The sequence below is a fragment of the Phacochoerus africanus genome, chromosome 8 (genome assembly GCF_016906955.1).
Source record: "Phacochoerus africanus isolate WHEZ1 chromosome 8, ROS_Pafr_v1, whole genome shotgun sequence".
NCBI classification, from domain to species: Eukaryota; Metazoa; Chordata; class Mammalia; order Artiodactyla; family Suidae; genus Phacochoerus; species Phacochoerus africanus.
This window is the reverse complement of record NC_062551.1, coordinates 52,565,531-52,588,149: the sequence shown is the minus strand read 5'-3', so window position 1 is coordinate 52,588,149 and position 22,619 is coordinate 52,565,531. Positions and strand designations below refer to the sequence as shown.

The window sequence follows — 22,619 nt, the reverse complement described above, 5'->3', positions numbered from 1 at the left end:
TGGGTGGCAGTGCTGACTGTTGAGGGGACTGGGACTTTCTCAGGGAAGTAACTGGCGCTGGGTGGGGCTTGGAGAGAGGGGATATGATGGGTTGGGGTTTTGTGGTAGGGCGGGGGTGCCACAGAGGGGCCCAGAGCTTGGGTGGGGTGTGGGTGGAGGGACGGAAGTAGGGGCACAGGACCGAATCTCCCTGGGCCCCTCCTTTCTGTCCCTAAGCGCTCCCTCCCCAGGGGCTGCAGCAGCCGCCCGGGGAAGAGCCCTGACTAGCAGATGATGTGATGTGACACTTCAGCTCAAGACTCCTCCTGTCGTGTCCCCCCAACACCCCGCCTGGTGCCATGTATGCTGGATGGTTGGTGGTGGGGCCAGAGTGCTAACGTGCAGCACGGAAGGCCCCCTCTCCCTGGCCCATGCCTGGGCCTCATGGAGCGGGAAGGGAGATCCAGGACCTGCCTGCGTGGAACCCCCAGCGGGGAGCTGTCCCGAGGAGGAAGTGCGGGCGCCCTGCCAAGTCCACTCCCTTCTCCCTTCCCTGAGGGACCAAGTCGCAGTGGTGGGCTGTGCCCTCAGCAGGAGCCAGACCCTGTGCTAGCCTCATCCTGAGCCATTTCACTAGGTCCTCACCTCGAAATAGGGAGCAGAGCCTTATGCACGTGTTACAGAGGATGAGAGGCGGGAGCGGGGGCTCAAGGAGCTGGCTGTTGGCCCAGCATGTCGTCGCAATTCCCATCCAGGCCCTTGGGACTCCCTCTGCTTGTTGCTGGGAGGCCTCCACCCCTACCAGCCAGGGGCACCTCCCTGAGCCTCAGTGTTCCCTGTAAATAGGGCATGATGGTAATGCCCATCCGTGTCACACGGCCACACGCCAGTGCCCAGAACAGGGCCTGGCTCCTGTCCAGGGCCCCTGGGAAAAAGAACAGCTGAAGGCCTGGGAACTCACGTTAGTATTTCACTGTGATGGTTGTCCCCCTGCCTGGACAAAGGGTACAGGTGGGCAGATGGCCATCAGATGACACGGAAAGGAACCCAGCTATGGGTGCCACGCAGCCTCGCTCCCCCCTCATTCCTCAGCTCTGTGTAGCTTCCCCAGGTGGTGGTTTAGGTTTTCGCTCCAGCCTTAGACTTCCTTCCCCACCCCCAGCCAGCCCCCGGATGTGGTGACAGAATCGCTACTGTACCGACCTCAGCTGCCCCCAACAGCCCTTTACCGGGAAAGGGGGCTCATCTTGAGGTCCTCATCCCTAACTAGCCCTGCTGGTCTGGAACCCAAGCAGCGGTGGCCCATCTCCACTGGGATGCCTCTGCAGCTCAACCAGCCCATGGCCTTGTGAAGAAGCCGTGGGTGGTAGCAACTCGCCTGGTAATCCTGGACATGTCACTTTGCCTCTCAGAGGGTTCAGCTTCCTGTATGTAAACGAAATGGTAGCAACTCTTTTTTTTTTTTTTTTTTTTTTTTTTGCTTTTTAGGGCCGCACCCTCAGCATATGGAAGGTCCCAGTCTAGGAGCTGAACTGGAGCTGCAGCTGCAGGCCTACACCACAGCCACAGCAACTTGGGATCCCAGCTACATCTGCAACCTATGCCACAGCTCATGGCACCTCTGGATCCTTTACCCACTGAGCGAGGCCGGGGATCAAACTCGCATTCTCATGGATACTAGGCGGGGTTTCCTTCCACTGCGCCACAATGGGAAGGTCCCGCCACTCTATTATTAGCTGGGGAGGAGAAATCAAGTCTGAATTGCTCCTAGAGGAGGCATTTTATGACAGCCTGACACAGTAGGTAAGGCCTCAGTCCATATTTGTGGAATGACTGAATATACCCTTCCATAAACACCCCAGCACTTCAATGTGCCCACCAGCTTATCTGAGCACTAGAGCCAGAGCCATCATCACTCCACGTCTGCTGTGTTTCGGTCACCCTTCTACTATCTCATTAATCCCCACAAAGACCCTCTGGAGTCAGTCCTAATATTGTTAATCTGACAGAAAGGCTCAGAGAGCAGAGGCCACCAACCTAAAGTTACACAGGGGAAGACACGTGCACACTTCCCCGTGAGAACAATGGGCTCTCCAGCTACAAAGTGTGGGTGTGTGATGCTCCCTGGCTGCTATGGCCCTTCCAGCCACCCCCAGGCCTTTCTTTGGCTCTTCACCCTAAGAACTGGGGTGGAGTGGGGAGCTGACAGATGGAAAATACCCCCTTCTCCACCTTCCCTGTGCCTGACTGCCTGCACAGCCCTGGCTCCTCCTGTTTGCTCCTGGCTCTTTGGCCAAGGTCGCTGGAGAGAGACCAGAGGCAAGAACCTCTGCCCGTCAGGAGGCCTCGGTCTTCCCACCTGTGGAATGGACTGGGGCGTGGCGACGCTCTGGGAAGAGGGAAGCCCAGCTCGGAGAGCGGGCCGGCTCTGACCCCATCTCCCACCCTTTCCCCTGCGGTGGGCGCCGGATGCAAGCCCCGCGAGACGGCCCCCTTCCTTAAAGGGCCAGGCGCCTCCTCAGCCCCGGCCTCGCGCCCTGTGGTGGTGTGCGGGTGGCTCGCCCCTCCTTCTCTAGCTCAGAGAAAAGCCGACTTTCCCGACCCGAGTGCGTTGGGGGGTAGGAATCAGTGTCGCCTCCGGGGCTGCCTCTCCTCCCAGGTCCCCAGACCCGGCCGGGGGCGGGCGGTGGGGTTGCCACCCCCAACTCGGAGGCGCTGAGCCCGCCCTCCTCTTCCGTCCCCGGCCCCTCAGCAGGCTCCGCCCTCCCTGACGTCATCGAACCCAGCGCCGGTTGGCCAACTGCGCCGTCGCTCCGGACACTTCCTCCTGGGCCGCCGCAGCGGAGTTAAACTTTGGAGGGGGAAAAAGAGCCCTGGGCGCCTGGCCATCTTCCCTTGCCCCACCCCCACCCCGCCACCCCACTGCCGCCGGTAACACCCCCTTCTCCGCGGTTCCGACCGAATTTTTCTCCTACTTCCGAAACCCGTGAGATTTTCCCACCTTAGCACCCCGGCCCTCGGAATCCCTTTGCCCATCCCCGGGCCCGCTGTCGGATCCCCGGGATCCACTCGAATCCCGCCTCTGTGACTCCTGCTCTCCATCCCCAAGGTCTGGTGAATCCCTCGGGCCCCCTTAGATGAGTCCTCTTAGAGCCACTGTGTTGGCTTCCCCTGCTCCCTTTCCAGTTTCTTCTCTCCCCATGGCTCCTTTAGATCCTGAGCTCTTCTGCTCCCCATGACCCCGACCTGCTAGATTTTCTTCTTTGGTTTCTTGGATTCCCCCGGTCGCTGGGTACCCCCAAACCATTAGCTTTCTACTGTCTGATCGTCTGTGATACCTTGATTCTCGGGCGGGCGTCTGATCCACTAGATACCTTTTCTCTATTTCCCAGGGTCTCACCATCCTCCAGTCCCCTCAACTTGCCAGGTTTCTCTTCTCAGAGCCCCGGGATCCCCGCGCTCTAACCACCAGCTTACAAGATTCCTCGGACCCAGTGATCCGAGCCTCTCTGCTCAGGCCCCTCCAGCCGGATCCCGGGTGGAAGACGGGCGGCTGGTCCCGGGCCTCGCCCTATGGCCGCCGCCCCCTCCCATCCCGCCGGGCTCCCGGGCTCTCCCGGCCCAGGGTCTCCTCCGCCCTCCGGCGGCTTGGAACTGCAGTCGCCGCCACCGCTGCTGCCCCATGTCCCGGCCCCGGGCTCCGGGGTCTCCTTCCACATCCAGATCGGGCTGACCCGCGAGTTCGTGCTGTTGCCCACAGCCTCCGAGTTGGCCCATGTGAAGCAGCTGGCTTGCTCCATCGTGGACCAGAAGGTGAGAGCGTAGTGTTCCCCCCCTCGTCCAGCTCGGGGAGAGGTCTAGAGGAGGGGAGCGCTGGCAGAGGCGACCTGGAGCACAGTGTAGGGGAGGAGGAAGCGGGGGGAGCTAAGCCTTTGGTGAGTGAGGTGTGGGCCTAGGGCTTGGGCCCCCAGGTGCCTCCTCATCTGACTACCCATTTGAGGGAGGCCCCAGGGGTGGGGTGCCCCAGAGGCCTCCCCAAATGGCATGTCCCTGCATGTTGTTGTTTGCAGCAAGACAGCAGGGAGGAAGGGATGGGCGGGCCAGGTGTAGAAGCCTAGAGGAAGGGGTGAGGGGGGCGGGGGGGGGGGGAGAACACCTCCCTGTCTGGCCAGTCCAGGCCTCCCATTTGGTGGAAAGAGTAGATATTGAAGCCAGGGTGGCCATGGCGATCGGGTGACATGTGTGGGTGTGGGTGCCCGCACTAGCTGCCAGGGCTGAATGAGGTCTCAGAGTCCAGTCTCTGCTCCCGTCCCAGGCCTGAGGTGTGTGCGTGTGTGTGGAGGGGCCTCTTGACAATCTGCAAAGGCTCTGAGGTTTCTGCCTCCTTTCCTGATCAGTGTCCCCACCCCTCTGTTCTGAGATTGGTTTGTTAAAACGGGCCTTCCCCACCACCCACTTAGCTTTGGACATCAGGGGTCACCAAGGTGGGAGCCTAGCTGGGCGGGGGGGGGGGGGTGGTCACTGCAAAGGAAAATCCGGTGAGACTCAGTGCTTGAATCCTAGAAAGTTGAAAGTTAGACTGAATAGTGGGCTTCTTTATTGTCGGAATTGTGGACTGTAAAAATGTTAAGATATTAGAGTTCTAAATTGCTGGGATATGCTAGGTAATTGAACTCCTCTGATAGTAAAATGTTCAAACATTAGAACCCGAGGTTGTTGAAATACTAATGCCTTAAAATGTTGGAATATTCTATTTTGTGTTGTTGGAATCCTAGAACATTAAAATGTTAGAATTTTGAAAAAAAAAGTTAGAATTTTGGAATGCTGGGTTGAAACCCTTTAATGCTGAGATATTTGAATATTAGAATCCTAATATCCAAAGGTTCCTAGAACATTAAAATATTAGACTACTGCTAATTTAGGTTGTTAAAATCCTAAAGCATATAATGATAATTTATTCGACTCTAGAATGGGTAATCCTCTACTGTGAGCATATTAGAATCTCCAAATATTCAAATTCTAGAATCTTAGACGCCTCGAAATGAAATCTGGGAGATTCAGAGAAAACCTTAGGCACTGGGCCAAGTCTCCCATTTAACAGACAAGGAAACTGAAGCTCAGAAGAAGACTGCCCAGGCAGTCAGGGCCCAGGGGGTCCTGGCCACCTGCGGCCCCCCTCCCAGCCGCAAGAACAGCAAAATCTTCTTTTGCCATCTGTTTAAACCCCCAAACCATCAGGCCCAGCTCTCACATGCAACTCAGTCTGCTCCTTGGGAAAACAGGCCTGGGGGAGGAGGGGGGGGAATGCAGATTGTCCCCTGGGTGAAATGCTGTGTCCCATGCTCAAATCCTCAGCCTGCCCTCCGGGGCCTCACCCCGGGTTTATTTTCTGCCCTCCCTGTCCAGGTGTCCTAGGGCCCCTTTCCTTCCTTCCCCGGGCTCCACCTGGGCGGTTTCACTTTCTGTTCCACCAGGTTTCATTTCCTGCCCCCCCCCAAGCTGGGGGATAGGACACCTGGGTCCTTGGGGCTCTGGGTTGGGTGGCACCCTACAGCTCCCTTGCAACCCCCAGCACCCCCAACCTGGAGTCGTAAATCCCCCCCTTTCCAGCTCATCCAGCCCCAGTGCTGGGCCTGGAGCCAGGTAACAGGGACTACAATGGATCCAGGAAGGAAGGTGGGGGGGTAGGGGGAAATAAGAAAGGGCTGCTAATTCAGCCCCCCCCCCCCGCCCCATCTCCAGAAGATTCTCGGTGCCTACTCTCCTGGAGCCACTGTCCCTCCCACCCCAGTACACTAGCTCGGCCACCAAACTCTGGCTGGCGCTCTCTCCTAGCACACCTGGGGCCCTGGGGCCCTGGCACCCTGCCCGACTCGAGCTGGGCTTGGGAGGGAACCGGCAGGAAGCGAGGGGCTGCGGGGTCTCTGAGTTTCCGGGGGAAACAGACGGCCCTGCCCCGGGAGGGTTCCAGACCGCTGCCTGCGGCAGGCAGCTCTGAACTCTTCCGTCACCGCCCCCCTCTCCCGCCTCCCAGTTCCCCGAGTGTGGCTTCTACGGCCTTTACGACAAAATCCTGCTCTTCAAACATGACCCCACGTCAGCCAACCTCCTGCAGTTGGTGCGCTCGGCCGGAGACATCCAGGAGGGCGACCTGGTGGAGGTGGTGCTGTCGGGTAAGAACCCGCGGCCCGTCAAGGGGCGGGGCTTCGGGTGGGGGCGGGGCAGCAGAGGAGTCGGGCGGCGAGGTGGGCCCAGAAACTTGGTTCTTCACGTTAGGGGCCAGTGGGCCTAAGCCCCGGCCGCAAATTAGAATCACGTGTACAAAGTCCCGGCCCGGAACGGGCAGATGTACTGTGGCGCCGGCACCCGGTGGAATTTGCACAGCCCTGAGCAGAAATGATCCGCCGCAACGCGGATGAATCTCTCACACTTCTCGCAGAGCGAACCGAGGCTAGACCTCGGACGAACAGTTTCACGTAGGACATACAAAGACGGATACTTTGTGAGAAGCCAGGAGAGTGGGTACCTTTGAGGAAGGTGGAGTTGCGTGAGGGGCACAGAGGTTTAAACTTCATTTATCCATCAGGATCCTGGTGACACTGCAGATACAGTTTGACCATTCATTGAGCTGTGCGTGTTTTCCTTTTTCTTCTTTTGTCTTTGGCTTTTTAGGGCCTCACCTGCGGCATATGGAAGTTCCCAGGCTAGGGGTCTAATCGGAATTGCACAGCCACAACAACGCCCTGGATCCTAGCTGCGTCTGCGACCTTTGCTGCCGCTCATGCAACACTGGATCCTTAACCCACTGAAGGGGGCCAGAAATGGAACCCGCATCCTCACAGAGACAACATCAAGTTCTTAACCCACTGAGCTACAATGGGAACTCCGAGAAATTTTGATTTTCCCCTTCTAAGCCTGCTCTTCCCACAGTCTGTTCCAGCTTGGTGAAGAGTATGACCGTTCACCCAGGTGCTCATGCCCCAAACCTTGGGCCATCCTTGCCTCCTCTTTTTTTTTTTTTTTGTCTTTTTGCCATTTCTTGGGCCGCTCCCGCAGCATATGGAGGCTCCCAGGCTAGGGGTCTAATCAGAGCTGCAGCTGCCAGTCTACGCCAGAGCCACAGCAACGCAGGATCCGAGCCGCGTCTGCGACCTACAACACAGCTCACAGCAACGCCGGATCATTAACCCACTGAGCAAGGGCAGAGATCGAACCTGCAACCTCATGGTTCCCAGTCGGATTCGTTAACCACTGCGCCACGATGGGAACTCCTGCCTCCTCTTTTTCTCTCACCCCTTCGCTTGATCCATCATCAAATCTATTGGTCTTACCTTTAATATACATCCCGAATCTATTTCTTATACCTGCACTGGTCCAAGCCTGGATCACCTCCTGCCTAGCACCCAAGTCAGTTCATGACACCACACTGTTCAGAGCCCTCCTGTGGCTCCTCATTACTCTTGGAACAAAATGCAAACTCCTCAACGTGGCCTCAAGGCTGTCGGTGACCTGGCCCCTGCCAATTCCCCAGATTCATCTCTCTCTTTTTACTCTTTACGGCTGCACCTGCAGCATATGGAAGTTCCCGGGCTAGGGGTCGAATCAGAGCTGCAGCACACAGCTATGCCTATGCCACAGCCACAACAACACTGGATCTGAGCCGCATCTGTGACTGAGGGCAACACCAGATCCTTCACCCAATGACTGAGGGATCGGACCCACATCCTCACAGAGACTTCGGGTCCTTAACCCGTTCAGCCACACAGGAATTCCCGGAATTCATCTTCTCTTGACACTGTCCTTACTTTCTTTGTTCCAGCCATCTTGTCTGCCCCTCTGTCCCTTGAGCAAACCAAGCTCCCTCCAACCTCAGGGCCTTCGCCCTAACTCTTTCTCCCCACCGACCCACCATCACCCCATATTCTCATAGCTAGCACCTTCTTATTTGGATCTCAGCTTAAATGGCATTTCCTCCATAGTCTGAGGTTTCCTTGTTTATTTATGTTTTTATTTTTCTTGTCTCCTCAAAAGAATGTCAGCTCTCTGACAGTGGGGTATAAATCTGTCTTGTTCAGAACTTTATCCTGAGTGTGTAAACAGGGCTTGGTACATAGAACAGAGTCCCCTTTCCATTGCATAATACGAAGAAAAATAGCTTAATATTAGACAAATATGGGCAAGGGTGGGGGTGGGGAGAAGAACAAAATTTAATCCAAAAATGAAATTTTTAAAATACTAGCTTGAGCATTTTTTCTGCACCAGGTACTCTTTTAAGAGCTTTGAATATATTCATTTAGCCCATTAAAAACAAGAACTATAAGGAGATACTTTTATGATACTGGGCACGCTCTTTCCTAGATACCTGCACAGCTCAGACCCTTACCTTTTTCAGGTCTTTGTCTTACTGTCACCTTAAGGGGGCCTTCCCTGACCACCTCTTGCATCTTTTCCATCTCCCTTCCCTGCCTAATTTTTCTTCCAAGAATGTACTGGCATCTCACCTACTGTACATTTTATTACTTAAAAATCTCAAGAGTTCCTACTGTGGCACAGTGGTAACAAACGCAACTAGTATCCATGAGGATGCGGGTTCAATCCCTGGCCTCACTCAGTGGGTTGAGAATCCAGCATTGCCATGAGTTGTGGTATAGGTCGAAGACGTGGCTTGGATCCTGTGTTTCTGTGGCTCTGGCGTAGGCTGGCAGCTACAGCTCCAATTCGACCCCTAGCCTGGGAGCTTCCAGATGCCATAGGTGTGGCCCTAAAAACAAAAAAAACAAACAAAAAAACCTTGGGCCTTCTCTTGTGGTGCAGCAGATTGAGGATCTGGCGTTGTCACTGCTCTATGGGTTGGGTTACTCCTGTGGCGTGAGTTTGGTCCCTGGCCCAGGAACTTCCACATGCTGTAGGTGTGGCCAAAAAAATAAATCTCGATGCAGTTCCTTGATGGCCTAGTGGTTAAGGATCAGGTGTTGTCACTGCTGTGGCACATGTTCCATCCCTGGCCTGGGGAATTTATATATATATGCCATGGGTGCAGACAAAAAAATTAATTAATTAATTAAAATTACACAAGAGGCAGTAAGTACAGTGCTAAAAGCATAGACTCTAGAGCCCCTCTGGCCTGGGTTCAAATCTGCTTCTGTACCTTGCTAGCTGTGTGACCTTAGACAAGTTTCGTAACCTATCTGTGCCCCACTCTTCTCATCTAGAAAACAGGGATGTTGGAGTTCCCGTCGTGGTGCAGTGGTGAACAAATCCGACTAGGAACCATGAGGTTGCCAGTTCGATCCCTGGCCTTGCTCAGTGGGTTGCCGAGAGCTGTGGTGTAGGTCGCAGACAAGGCTCGGATCCCGCGTTGCTGTGGCTCTGGTGTAGGCCGGCAGCTACAGCTCCGATTAGACCCCTAGCCTGGGAGCCTCCATATGCCGCAGGATCGGCCCAAGAAATGGCAAAAAGACAAAAAAAAAAAAAGAAAAGAAAGAAAAAGAAAACAGGGATGAGCGTCAGCGGGCTCTTGCGAGGGCTAAAGTAGTTGATTAAAGTACTCAGAGCAGTGCCTGGCACAGAGTAACTGCTGGATTGGGTGATTGTTAAAATAACATTTCTTTCTTTTCTTTTTGTTTTTTGTTGTCTTTTTAGGGCTGTACCCGCGGCATATGGAGGTTCCCAGGCTAGGGGTCTATTTGGAGCTATAGCCGCCAGCCGGCACAACAGTCACAGCAAAGCCAGATCCAGGCTGTGTCTGCGACCTACACCACAGCTCACGTCAACGCTGGATCCTTAACCCACTGAGCAAGGCCAGTGATCAAACCTGCCTCCTCATGGATGCTATTCAGATTCGTTTCCGCTGAGCCTGAGCCAAGACGGGAACTCCCATTTATTTTATTTATTTTGTTTGTCTCCCACAGTAGAGGCCAGGCAGAGATTTTGTCTCTTTTTTCTGTGTGGTGTCTCTAGCCCCTAGAACAATGTCCTGTAAATATTTGTTGGATTTCCATTTTCAGGATGAGAAAAGTGAGATATATATAGGTAGGGTTTTTTTGTTCTTTTTTTGTTTTGTTTTGTTTTCTTCTCTTGCTCCTCAGGCTATTCCCAGATCAAGTAGATGAGAAACTCTGAGGGTGGGACCCAAGTATCTGTATCTGTTTGGTTTTTTTTTACAGCCCACACCTGCAGCATACGGAAGTTCTTGGGCCAGTGGTCTAATCTGAGCTACAGCTGAGCCCTACCCTACAACACCAAATCCTGACCCACTGAGTGAGGCCAGGGATCGAACCCAAATCCTCACAGAAACAACGTCGGGTCCTTAACCTGCTGAGCCACAAGGGGAACTCCTTTTTTTTTAATTAAATTTTTTTTGTCTTTTTAGGGCTGCACCTGCAGCATGTGGAGGTTCCAGTGTTAGGGGTCGAATCGGAACTGTAGCTGCCGGCCTACACCACAGCCACAGTAGAGCCAGATCTGAGCCGCGTCTGCGACCACCACAGCTCAAGGCAACGCCGGATCCGTAACCCACTGAATGAGGCCAGGCCAGGGATCGAACCTGCGTGCTCATGGATACTAGTCAGATTTCGTTTCCACTGAGCCACAATGGGAACTCCAAATTAAAATTTTTTAATTGTGATGAAATATCCATAACATAAAATTACCATCGTAACCATTTTTCAGTCTACCGTCCAGTAGCGTTAATGACATTCACAAGTGTTGTGCAACCAATCTTCAGAACTATTTTCATCTTGCAAAAGTGGAACTCTGTACCCATCAAACAACTCCCCATTCTCCCTCCCCCCAGTCCCTGGCATAGGCTCACCGAGGTTTTGGCCAGTGGCGGAGCTGGGATTTGAACTCAGGTAGAATGTGGTACACGAGTAAATGATTGAAGGAAAGATCAAACCTTGCAGCGGGGAGGGCTGTGCACAGAACTCTGGGAACACACACAGAGGCCGAAATGACCTCCGCTGGTCCCCGCTCAACCATCCGCCCTTCCCGGCCACCTGCAGCTTCCGCCACCTTCGAGGACTTCCAGATCCGCCCGCACGCCCTCACGGTGCACTCCTACCGAGCGCCTGCCTTCTGCGACCATTGTGGAGAGATGCTCTTTGGCCTGGTGCGCCAGGGCCTCAAGTGTGACGGTGAGTGGGGCTGGAGGCGGGGCCGAGTGGTGCGGGCGTGAGGGCGGGGCCGGGGTAGAGCTCAGGGTCGGGAGGGGGGGCCTAAGAGGCGGGGAGGAGAGCGCCAGAGGCAGAGCTAGGGGGGCGGTCCTGGAGGTGGGGTCGAAGGCGGGGCTTGTGGGGGCGGGGTCTGGCTGGAACGCAGCTTGGGAGTGGAGACTGGGAGGTGGTGCGCCGAGGGAGGGGTGAGGGGCGGAGCTTGGGGAGAGAAAGGTGATGGGGCAGAGGGCGGAGCCTATACCCATCGGGGATCAATCAGAGAAACAACCAGTAGGGAAGCATATAATAAGGGATTTTTAGAAGGAATTTGCTTACAGGATTGTGGGGTCCGGCAATTCTGAAATCTGCAGGGCAGCCGTCGGGAAGGGCAGGCTGTAACTCTCGGGCTGGAGCAGACGCTGCTATCCACAAATGGAACTTCATCTGTGAAATCTCAGCTCTGCTCTTTAAACCTTTCCATTGATTGAAATGGGCCCACCCAGATTAACTAGGATAATCGCCTTCATTTATGTGGACTTGAATCACATTTCCAAATAGCTTTGCAGCAACACGTAAATTGACATTTGAATAACTGGGGAATGCCAGACTAGCCAAGTGACACAAAAAGGGGACCGTCAGAGTCCACCCCTTGGCAGCTTGCACTTGGGTCTGCTAGGGCTGTGGTAACAAAAGACCGCAGGCTGAGTGGCTTAAACCGTGGAAATTTATTTCTCATGGTTCTGGAGCCTGGAAAGTCCAAGATCTGGGTTCTGACAGGTGTATTTCCTGGTGAGGGCCTTATTCCTAGCTGGCAGATGGCTGCCATCTCAGTGTGTGCTCTTACGGTGAATGGAGAGAGCAATTTATTTCCTTTTTTTTTTTTTTTGTCTTTTGTCTTTTTAGGGCTACACCCTCAGCATATGGAGGTTCCCAGGTTAGGGGTCCAGTTGGAGCTGTAGCCACTGGCCTATGCCAGAGCCACAGCAACGCTGGATCCGAGCCGTGTCTGTGACCTACACCACAGCTCACGGCAACACCGGATCCTCATTGAGCGAGGCCAGGGATCAAACCCACATCCTCATGGATGCTAGTCAGATTCGTTTCCGCCGAGAGCCACAAAGGGAACTCCCCTTTCTTTCTCCCCCTTTTTTTTTTTTTTTTGAGAGAGCGATTTCTAATGTCTCTTATTTTTATAAGGACTCCAGTCTCATTGATCAGGGCCCCACCCTTATGGCCTCATTTACATTTTTTTGTTTGTTTTTGTTTTTTAGGGCCACACTTGTGGCATATGGAGGTTTCCAGGCTAGGGGTCAAATCGGAGCCACAGCTGCTGGCCTACACCAGAGCCACACAGCAACGCCAGATCTGAGCTGCGTCTGTGACGTAGACCACAGCTCATGGCAACGCCAGATCCTTAACCCACTGAGTGATTTCTGGGATCGAACCCGAAACCACATGGTTCCTGGTCGGATTCATTTCCGATGCACCACGGCTAGAACTCCTTAAAGGCCCCTTTGCCAATTATAGTCACATTGAGGACTAGGGCTTCAACATATGAACTTGGGAAGAACACAAACATTTGGTCCATAACAAGCACCTGTACTCATCTTCCTAAATTACACTTTCAAAAAAGGAAGTTCCCGTGGTGGTGCAGCAGGTTAATGATCTGGCATTGTCACTGCTCTGACTTTGGTTACTGCTGTGGTGCAGGTTTAATCCCTGGCCCCAGGAACTTCTGCCTGCCACAGGTGTGGCCAAAAGAGAAAAAAGAAAAAAAAAATAGCAGTTCATTCAAAGCTGCTATCAGTACAGCCATTGTCACTGCAGAGGCACAGGTTCAATCCCTGGCCCAGAGCAGTGGGTAAAAGGATTCAGTGTTGCCACAGCTACAGTGTAGGTTGCAGCTGTGGCTTAGATTCAGTCCCTGGCCTGGAAACTTCCATATGCCACAGATGCAGCCATAAATCTTTACATAGCCAGCATCCACACACTATATCCAACTCTTGATGTCTCTGTTTATGTAACATTCATCGTGGCACAATCCTGGGGTCCTCAAGTTCTAGTGGCCATTCTCAGAATGGACTTCGTTGGAATGTCATTGTGGCACAGCAGGTTAAGGATCTGGTAATGCCACTGCTGTGGCGAGGGCTCAATCCCTGGCTCAGGAACTTCCACATGCCACAAGTGTGGCAAAAAAAAAAAAAGAAGAAGAATGAACTTCATTGGTCCAGCATCACTGATGAAGATCCAAGTTCATGTAGATCCAAGAGGCCCAAATGCCTGTACTTTCCTGCCGCTGACACCTTCCTACGGGACTTTGACTCTACCCTGGAACTCATACCACAAGCCGTAGAAGAGATTCTGAAATTCTGTGAAGCATTTATGAGTGATTAAAGGCCACAACTGGGAATGGTTCCTGTTTGCAAAGGCTATTTGCCATTCTGGAGCTCTCGTAATGCCAAGAGCATCCCCCACGCTTGTCTCTGCAGTGTAACATCATGCATCCGAGACGGTGCCTGTGATGAAAAGTGACTGAGCTGGAAAGTCTACAACAGCAGGCGGGCTGCTGGAAGACAGGCTCCATGAACTGTTACGAAAGAAGCTTCCAAAAGCTGGAGGAACAATCTTTGCTCCTGAACAAAGAGAGCGATCCTTTTTTTTTTTTTTAGGGCCACATGCCTGCTGCATATGGAAATTCCCAGGCCAGGGGCTCACATCGGAGCCACAGCAACGCCAGATCCGAACCTCGTCTGGGACCTACACCACAGCTCACGGCAACACCAGATCCTTAAGGCACTGAGCCAGGCCAGGGATCGAACCTGCAACCTCATGGACACTAGCTGGGTTTGTAATCCACTGAGCCACAACCGGAACTCCCTGGAATGCTTTGGAATCACCAGAGATGTATTGGCAAAGGGTACAGGAAGTCCAGTGGGAAATGACAAGCTGAGCCAGACTCTTTCATGGTCAAGGATTAAAAATAGAAAAGAAAGAACAAAGTCATACTTCAACTTGATAGGATACAACGAAAATGCGCTCTTTCCCCAGAAGGCGATGTCCTCGGGTGATGTTCCCTCTTCTCCTATGATATAATTTAAGTATCATGATATATAGTTGATTATTGGTAATAGCCTGTGTTAGGTGATAAGAGAGTAGAAAAGGGAAGAAAACCAAAATATTTGGTACACACATGTTCATAACAAAACCAAGACTATTCAGGGGGTTCCCTGGTGGTCCAGTGGTTAGGACTTGGCACTTTCACCGTGACAGCCCAGGTTCAGTCCCTGCTGGAAACAGATCCCATATGAAGCCATTACTTGCTGGTGGCCAAAAAAAAAAAAAAAGATTGGAGTTCCCGTCGTGGCTCAGCAGAAACAAATCTGATTAGCATCCATGAGGATGCAGGTTTGATCACTGGGTTAAGGATCCGGCGTTGCCATGAGCTGTGGTGTAAGCTGGCAGCAGTAGCTCCGATTGGACCCCTAGTCTGGGAACCTCCATATGCCGCAGGTGTGGCCCTAAACAAACAAAAAAATTGCTGACAGTCCTTTTGGCTGCAGCTGGTCACGTAGTGGGGACATTCTCTTTGCCCAAAGCCAGCACCTGCTCATTGTGTTTTGCCTGCTGGGGTGGCCCAAACCTTTATTCCCAGAGGCTCTCAGCCATTAGCAATTCTGTCTGAATGGGTTTTGAAGTTTTCCGTTGATGTTAATCACACTAGGAGGAGGCATCCTGAGGGATCCGTGTTCCAGATCCTCAGAAAAGGAGAAGGGAGGGGGTGCGGGCGGCGGGCAGAGCTTTCCAGCCCAGACCCGGTGGTGCCTATGTCTCTGACTGTCTGGCGCCCCCAATAGGTTGTGGACTGAACTACCACAAGCGCTGCGCCTTCAGCATCCCTAACAACTGCAGTGGGGCCCGCAAGCGACGCCTGTCGTCCACGTCTCTGGCCAGTGGCCATTCGGTGCGCCTCGGCACCTCTGAGTCCCTGCCCTGCATGGCTGATGAGCTGGTGAGGGGCTGGGGGAGTGGGGAGGGCGGGTGACCTGGACGGGGGGGTGTTGGGGGGTGATGGGGCCCCGGGTGGCGGCAAAGCCCTTAAGCATCCCCTCCACTCTTGCCATCGGGTAGAGCCGCAGCACCACCGAGCTCATCCCTCGCCGCCCCCCCTCATCCTCCTCTTCATCTTCTGCCTCCTCCTACACCGGTCGCCCCATTGAGCTGGACAAGATGCTGCTCTCCAAGGTGAAGGTGCCACACACCTTCCTCATCCACAGCTACACGCGGCCCACGGTCTGCCAGGCTTGCAAGAAACTCCTTAAGGGCCTCTTTCGCCAAGGCCTACAGTGCAAAGGTCAGCCGGGGCCCCCAGGGTGTGGGGGGGGGACAGAGTCAGAAACCCCCCAGGCACACACATACACACTCAGAGGCTTAGGATCTCAGCTGGGCTTGTAGCAGGATGCAAGAATCTACTCTAATCCTGGAAGTGCTGAAGGGCATAGCTGGTTAAGGATCAGGCATTGCTCCAGCTGTGCACAGGCCGAAACTGCAGCACAGGTTTGATCCCTGGTCTGGGAACTTCCATATGCCTCGGGTAAAAGAAAAAAAAATTTTTTCTTTGGGCCGCTCCCGCAGCACATGGAGGTTCCCAGGCTAAGGGTCCAATCGGAGCCGCAGCCGCCAGTCTACGCCAGAGCCACAGCAACGCAGGATCCGAGCCACGTCTGCAACCTACACCACAGCTCATGGCAACGCCGGATCGCCAACCCGCTGAGCAAGGGCAGGGATCGAACCCGCAACCTCATGACTCCCAGTCAGACTCGCCAACCACTGCGCCACGACGGGAACTCCAGAAAAATTTTTTTAATTAAAAAAAAAGAGTCTGTTCCAACCCTTAGGAGCACAGGGCCTGGGAAGGGGAGTGCCCTGAATTCTGGCCTTCCAGAACCTTTGAAATTCTGGAATCCTAGAGCCTCAGTTCTTAGAAACTTGGAATCCTGGCACCTTAAGAATCTACATTCATAGGACACCTAGCATGGAATTCTGAAACTCTAGAATTTGAGAATTCTTGAATCAGAACCTAAGAAATGTAGGTTTTAAGAATTCTGGAGTTAATGGCTCAGTGGTGGCTCAGTGGTTAACGAATCCGACCAGGAACCATGAGGTTTTGGGTTCGACCCCTGGCCTCACTCAGTGGGTTAAGAATCCGGCATTGCCATGAGCTGTGGTGTAGGTCGCAGATGTGGCTCAGATCTGGCGTTGCTATGTTTCTGGCATAGGCTGGCGGCTACAGCTCCGATTAGACCCCTAGCCTGGGAACCTTCATATGCCACGGGTGCAGCCCTAGAAAAGGCAAAAAGACAAAAAAATAAAAAGAATTCTGGATCTGGGTTCCTGCTGTGGCACAGTGGGTTAATAATCTGGCTTGTTTCTATGAATGTGTCAGTTCAATCCTGGCTCATTGTACCATCTGAAGGACCCAGCGTTGCTATAGCCATGGCATAGGTCACAATTGTGGCTTGGATTCATTCCCTGACCTGGGAACTTCCATTCTGCCTCGGGGGTGGCCAAAAAAAAAAAAAATTCTGGATCATCGGAGTCAGCAAAAAAAAATCACAGAACATTTGACTCATAAATCTTAGAACTATTAAATTATAGATTCTCAGAATATGAGAATTTTAAAACAATAGGATTTGAGAATCCTATCCTAGAAATCCACACATGTGAATCTTAGAAATCTAGAATCATATAGCCCACTGAATCTTAGAGTCCTAGAAATCTGATCAAATTTGATCAAATTCTGGAATAGCAGAAGTCTGATCAAATTTGATCAAATTCTGGAATAGCAGAAGTCTACATCCATAAAAAGTTGGAGCCATCCAATTCTAGAATTCATCGGAACAATCAAATGCTAGATCTTAGCTCTCTAGAACTAAAGAACCACAGAAACATGAAGTTCTAGATTCTTGGGTGTACTGAATTCTAGACCTTTGGGCCTATCAGTTTCTAGAGCCTTAGAAGTCTAAAATCATAGAACCATAGAGTCACCAAATTCTACAGTTCAGATACATCAAAACTTAAAACCTCAGACATCAAAGAATCTTAGCATTCTAAGAGTCATAGAACTGTCAAATCGTAGCTGTGTAGAGTTCTGGAAACTTGGACACCAAATTCTGGAGTCTTAGAAATATAGAATCAGAGGACCTTAGAAAAATCAGTTTTCACGCAATCCCAGGCTCTTTGATGTATAGCACCCGAGAACCTTAGACTCATCAAACTCTAAAGCAATGGTTCTCAACCAGGAACAGCTTTGACCAAGGGGGAATGTTTAGCGACACTGGGAAACATGTTTGTTTGGCACATGGGGCTAGTGCTGCTGGTATCTGGTGTGTAGGGGTCAGGAATGCTGCTAAAACTCTTATGATGTACAGAACAGCCCCCCACGGCAAGGAACTGTCCAACCCCTAATGTTCCTAGTGCCAAAGCTTGAGAAACCTGCCCGGGAGAGTCCAGAGTCTAGAACCATAGATTCCGTTCTAGAATTGTCGCAGTCTAGGGTAATGGATGTTTACACTGTTAGACCATCAGACTCTTCTTCAGGTCCTAGGGCCACAGATGCTTCATCTGGCCCTCCTGTTTAATGGCGCCCCTCCATAGTCGGAACTGCGGCTCAAAGGACGGATGACCAGGGAAGGGTCAGCTAGCTTTCCTGCCCCCCAAAGCAAGAGCAAACTCTTTCGAGACTGGGGGTTGGGGGTCAAGGGTCAACCCTTAGAAAGGTGACCTCTCTTCCCTCTCCCACCTGTCTCGGCGTGCCCTGTCCTGCTGCCAGATTGCAAGTTCAACTGTCACAAACGCTGCGCCACCCGAGTCCCCAATGACTGCCTGGGGGAGGCGCTCATCAATGGAGGTAAGAGGCTGAGGGCTGAGCGGGAAAGGGGGGCAGGCCTGGGTGGAGGCCCCTCTGATGCCCCTGTCCCCCCAGATGTGCCGATGGAGGAGGCCACCGATTTCAGTGAGGCCGACAAGAGCTCCCTCACAGATGAATCGGACGACTCCGGTTTTGTCCCGGGCTCTCACTCGGAAAATGTTCTCCACGCCAGTGAGGAGGAGGAAGGCGAGGGAGGCAAGGCCCAGAGGTACCCAGGGCCCCCTCCAGCGAAGGCCCCTCCCCATCCCTACAATGGGTTGACAGCACCCCGTACACGCAAATCCCCCAGGTTCCTGAGGTGAACTTTTTCAAACACCCAAACTTTGTTTTGTTTGGTTTTGTTTTGTGTTAGGGCCACACCAGCAGCATATGGAGGTTCCCAGGCTAGGGGTCGAATCGGAACTGCAGCTGCCGGCCTACACCACAGCCACAGCAACTCGGGATCTGAGCTGCGTCTGCCACCTGCACCACAGCTCACGGCAACACTGAACCCCACTAACCGAGGCCAGGGATCAAACCCGCATCCTTGTGGATACTAGTCACGTTTGTTACTGAGCCACAGTGGGAACTCCCCAAACTTTTTTTTTTTTTTTTTTGCTATTTCTTGGGCCGCTCCTGTGGCATATGGAGGTTCCCAGGCTAGGGGTCCAATCGGAGCTGTAGCCACCGGCCTACACCAGAGCCACAGCAACGCAGGATCCGAGCCGCGTCTGCAACCTACACCACAGCTCATGGCAACGCCAGATCGTTAACCCACTGAGCAAGGGCAGGGACCGAACCCTCAACCTCATGGTTCCTAGTCGGATTCGTTAACCACTGCGCCACGACAGGAACTCCTATTTTTTTTTTAAACTTGACCTTTATTCCTGATTTACATTTTGAACAAGTTTTTAAGCCTTTTTTTTTTTTATTTTTTGGCTGCACCCAAAGCACGCAGAAGTTCCTGGGCCAGGGATCCAACCTGTGCCCCAGCTGTGACAATGTCAGATCCTTAACCCATTGAGCCACCAGGGACCTCTAAGCCTATTCTAACTTACATTATATTTCTTCTTTTTTGAGGGGGGAACTAGTAATATGGTCACTCAAAATGTGTATAGTCAGTCCCTCCCACTTCCCTACTTCCAGCTGCCCAGCCCCTCTCCCCACAGGATGCCACTGGGATCATGTTGTCACAGATCCTTCCAGAAACAGTCCATCTTGCAAAGGGAGAGTACAAAGAATGAGTAAGAACATGGACTTTGGAACCAGAGTGCTGTACGGCCTTAGGCAAGAGATTAACTTTTCTGGGCCTCAGTTTTCTCCTCAGTAAAATGGGGATGAAGTAGAATCTACTGTTTAGTGTTGTTGTGAGGATGAAATGAATTATTACAGGAATTCCCATTGCAGCTCAGAAGGTTAAGAACCCAACATAGTGTCCGTGAAAATGCGGGTTCTATCCCTGACCTCACTCAGTGGGTTAAGGATCCAGCATTACTGCAAGCTACGGTGTAGGCTGCAGATGTGGCTCAGATCTGGGAGTTGCTGTGGCGTAGGCCTGCAGTTGCAGCTCCAGTTGGACCCCTAGCCTGGGAACTTCCATATGCCGCAGGTGCGGCCCTAAAAAGAAAAAAAAAAGTGAATTATTACAAAACAGTGCATGGCGCACAGTAAGTGTTAGTTTAGCTTTTATCACAGAGCCCTGAAATCTTAAAAAGGAAGGGAAAACCCATCTTCTTTCAATCATTTTGGCCTCAGATTGACTTGAATGGCTTTAAACAGGTCTCTTCTTGGAGTTCCTGTTGCAGCTCAGTGGAAATGATTCTGACTAGCATCCATGAGGACACAGGTTCAATCCCTGACCTTGCTCAGTAGGTTAAGGATCCAGCATTGCCATGAGTGGTGTAGGTCCCAGGTGCAGCTCGGATCTAGCATTGCTGTTGCTGTGGTGTATGTAGGCAGGCAGCTACAGCTCCGATTCAACCCCTAGCCTGGGAAACTTCCTATGCAGCAGATGCGGCCCTAAAAAGACAAGTAATAGGCGTTCCTGTCATGGTGTAGCGGAATCAAATCTGACTAGGAACCATGAGGTTGCAGGTTCAATCCCTGGCCTCACTCAGTGGGTTAAGGATCTGGCACTGCCTCGAGCTATGGTGTATGTCGCAGACACAGCTCAGATCCTGCATTGCTGTGGCTGTGGTGTAGATCAGCAGCTGTAGCTCCCATTCGACCCCTAGCCTGGGAACCTCCACATGTCGCAGGTGCAGCCCTAAAAAGCAAAAAAAAAAAAAAAAGACTAGTAAAAAAATAATAATAAAGACAGGCCCTTTCTCCTTTTGCTGTGTCAGTCTTCCCATCTGGAAAATGGGGAAAGGAGAATAGCCCCAACCAGCTAAGACGTAGAGGCTTTCTTCTGGCGGGGAAGCTCTGAAAAATAATAGTAACTTTTACTTAATTACACATTTTAAGTGAGAAAGGGAATTCATATTCAACTCCACTAGAATGTGAGTTCAAGTGCTTGATGACAAGGATATTTGTCTGTCTTCCAAGTGCCCAGGAAAGGCCTGGCTTCCTCTCTGAGGATGACTGTTGATGGAGGAGGTAGGAAGGCAGCAGGGCTGAAAGCTCAGGGTGCTGGAGGCCAAGGGAGCTGGGCTAGATCCTGGCTCCATCCCTGAAACTGCTGGTCACTTGTCCCCGTGCCTTGGATTCCTCCTGGGGAATGAGGACGTGCCTTAGTGACTGTGCAGATTCCATTAGATCATGCAGGTAAAGTGCCTGCCAGGCTCTAAGGGCTCAGAAAATGGAAAAGGAGTTCTCCCAAGTATTTGAATCTTGAATCCCCAAAGCGGGGAGAGTAAGAGATGATCCGTTCCGGATTATGAGAAGAAAATAATTGAATTTCTGGAGTGCCCTGGTAGCCTAGCAACTAAGGATCCAGCATTGTCACTGCTGTGGCTCGGGTCACTGCTGTGGTATGGGTTGGATCCCTGGTCCAGGAACTGCAGCATGCCATGGTGCAGCCAGAAAAAGAAAATAAAAAGATTTGAATTTCCATTTCTCAATTTTTCATCACATCCTTTGAAGGTTTTCACTTTTTTCCTTATGTCAGTGAGTGAAGAGCCTGACATCGTCTCCATGAGGATGCCGGTTTGATCTCTGGTCTTCTTGCTCAGTGGATTAGGGATCTGGAGTTGCTGCAAACACCAGCATGGGTTGCAGATGTGGCTTGGATCCAGCGCTGCCATGAGCTGTGGTGTAGGTCGCAGATGAGGCTAGGATCTGGCATTGCTGTGGCTGTGGTGTAGGCCAGCAGCTACAGCTCCAGTTTGAGCCCTAGCCCAGGAACTTCCATATGTCACAGGTGCGGCCACAAAAAGAAAAGAAAGAATTTCTTTTGGCCACACCTGAGGCATGCAGGAGTTCCCAGGCCAGGGAGTGAACCCAAGCCACAGCACTAGATTCTTAACCACTAGGCCACCATAGAACTCCAGGAAAAAAAAAATTTTTTTAATTGAAGTATACTTGTTTACAATGTTGTGTTTGTTTTAGGTGTACAGCAAAGTGATTCAGTTATATATATATATATATATATATATATATATATTCTTTTTCAGAGTCCGTTATAGGTTATTATAAGATATTGAACACAGTTCCCTGTGCTTAGAGTAGGTCCTTGTTTTATATACAATTTTTATATATAATAGTGTGTATATGTTAATCCCAAATTCCTAATTTATCCCTCCCCCCTAGAAAAATATTAATACCGTAGTGTTAATACGCTGTATGAATATAGTAAATGCATATATAAATAAATAGACATGCGTGGAAGGGAACCTGTGGAATTCAACAACCACTGATGTAAACATTTGTTCTTGAACTAAATCCTTCCCATAAGGACTGTTAGGGTCATTATCCCCATTTCCAGGTTAGAAGACTGAGGCTCAAGGGCTTCAGCCAGTAATCAATAAGGGAAAGGAGCTGAGACTTCACCCCAGAGGGCCAGGGAAAAGTAAACATGGGGAGGAAATTTGTCACTTCCTCGGAGCATCAGTCAATACTTAATGAGCACCTACTGGGTTCTAGACTCCAGGTGCACAGCTGTGAATAAACCAGGTAAAACTCTGACCTCATAGAGCAGACACTGCAGCTGGGGAGACAGCTAATAAATGCAGGCATCCATAGCATCAGATAGTGATAACTCCTATCAGAAATGACATTTAAGCAGTTCCTGCTGTGCTGCAGTGGGTTAACAATCCAACTGCAGCAGCTCAGGTCACTTCAGGGGCACGGGTTCGATCCCTGCCAGGCACAGTGGGTTAAAGGATCCGTCGTTGCCTCGGCCGTGACTTGGATTCAGTCCCTGCCCCCAGGATCTTCCATGTGCTGCCGGTACTGCCATGAAATTGTTTAAAAGTAAATAAAAAATAAACATTTTAGAAGAAATGGGAGGGGATAGAAAATGGGGAGACACTTTCTTATTTAGGGTCATTGAAGGAGCCCTCTCTGAGGAGGTTCAGGAGAAGAGATCTGAGGGAGGCAAGGGAAGGAGTCGTGTGGAGGGTATCTGGGGGAAGCGCCTG

The 22,619-nt window shown here is 51.8% G+C and overlaps 1 protein-coding gene across 2 annotated transcripts in view; it reads left to right on the top strand.

Annotated features, from left to right (window-relative positions):
* The first annotated feature begins 2,789 nt into the window (after positions 1–2,789).
* PRKD2 (protein kinase D2) overlaps positions 2,790–22,619 on the top strand; it is a 41,420-nt gene continuing 21,590 nt past the window's right edge. The window contains exons 1-8 of one of the 2 annotated variants that reach the window (XM_047789746.1): positions 2,790–3,088; positions 3,421–3,792; positions 6,014–6,152; positions 10,983–11,114; positions 14,987–15,141; positions 15,261–15,483; positions 17,962–18,039; positions 18,115–18,268. In XM_047789746.1, the coding sequence (XP_047645702.1) occupies positions 3,553–3,792; positions 6,014–6,152; positions 10,983–11,114; positions 14,987–15,141; positions 15,261–15,483; positions 17,962–18,039; positions 18,115–18,268 (1,121 nt within the window). In that variant the 5' untranslated portion in view covers positions 2,790–3,088; positions 3,421–3,552. Of the gene's footprint in view, positions 3,089–3,371; positions 3,793–6,013; positions 6,153–10,982; positions 11,115–14,986; positions 15,142–15,260; positions 15,484–17,961; positions 18,040–18,114; positions 18,269–22,619 lie in introns of both variants that reach the window. The other variant, XM_047789745.1, reaches the window with a different exon arrangement.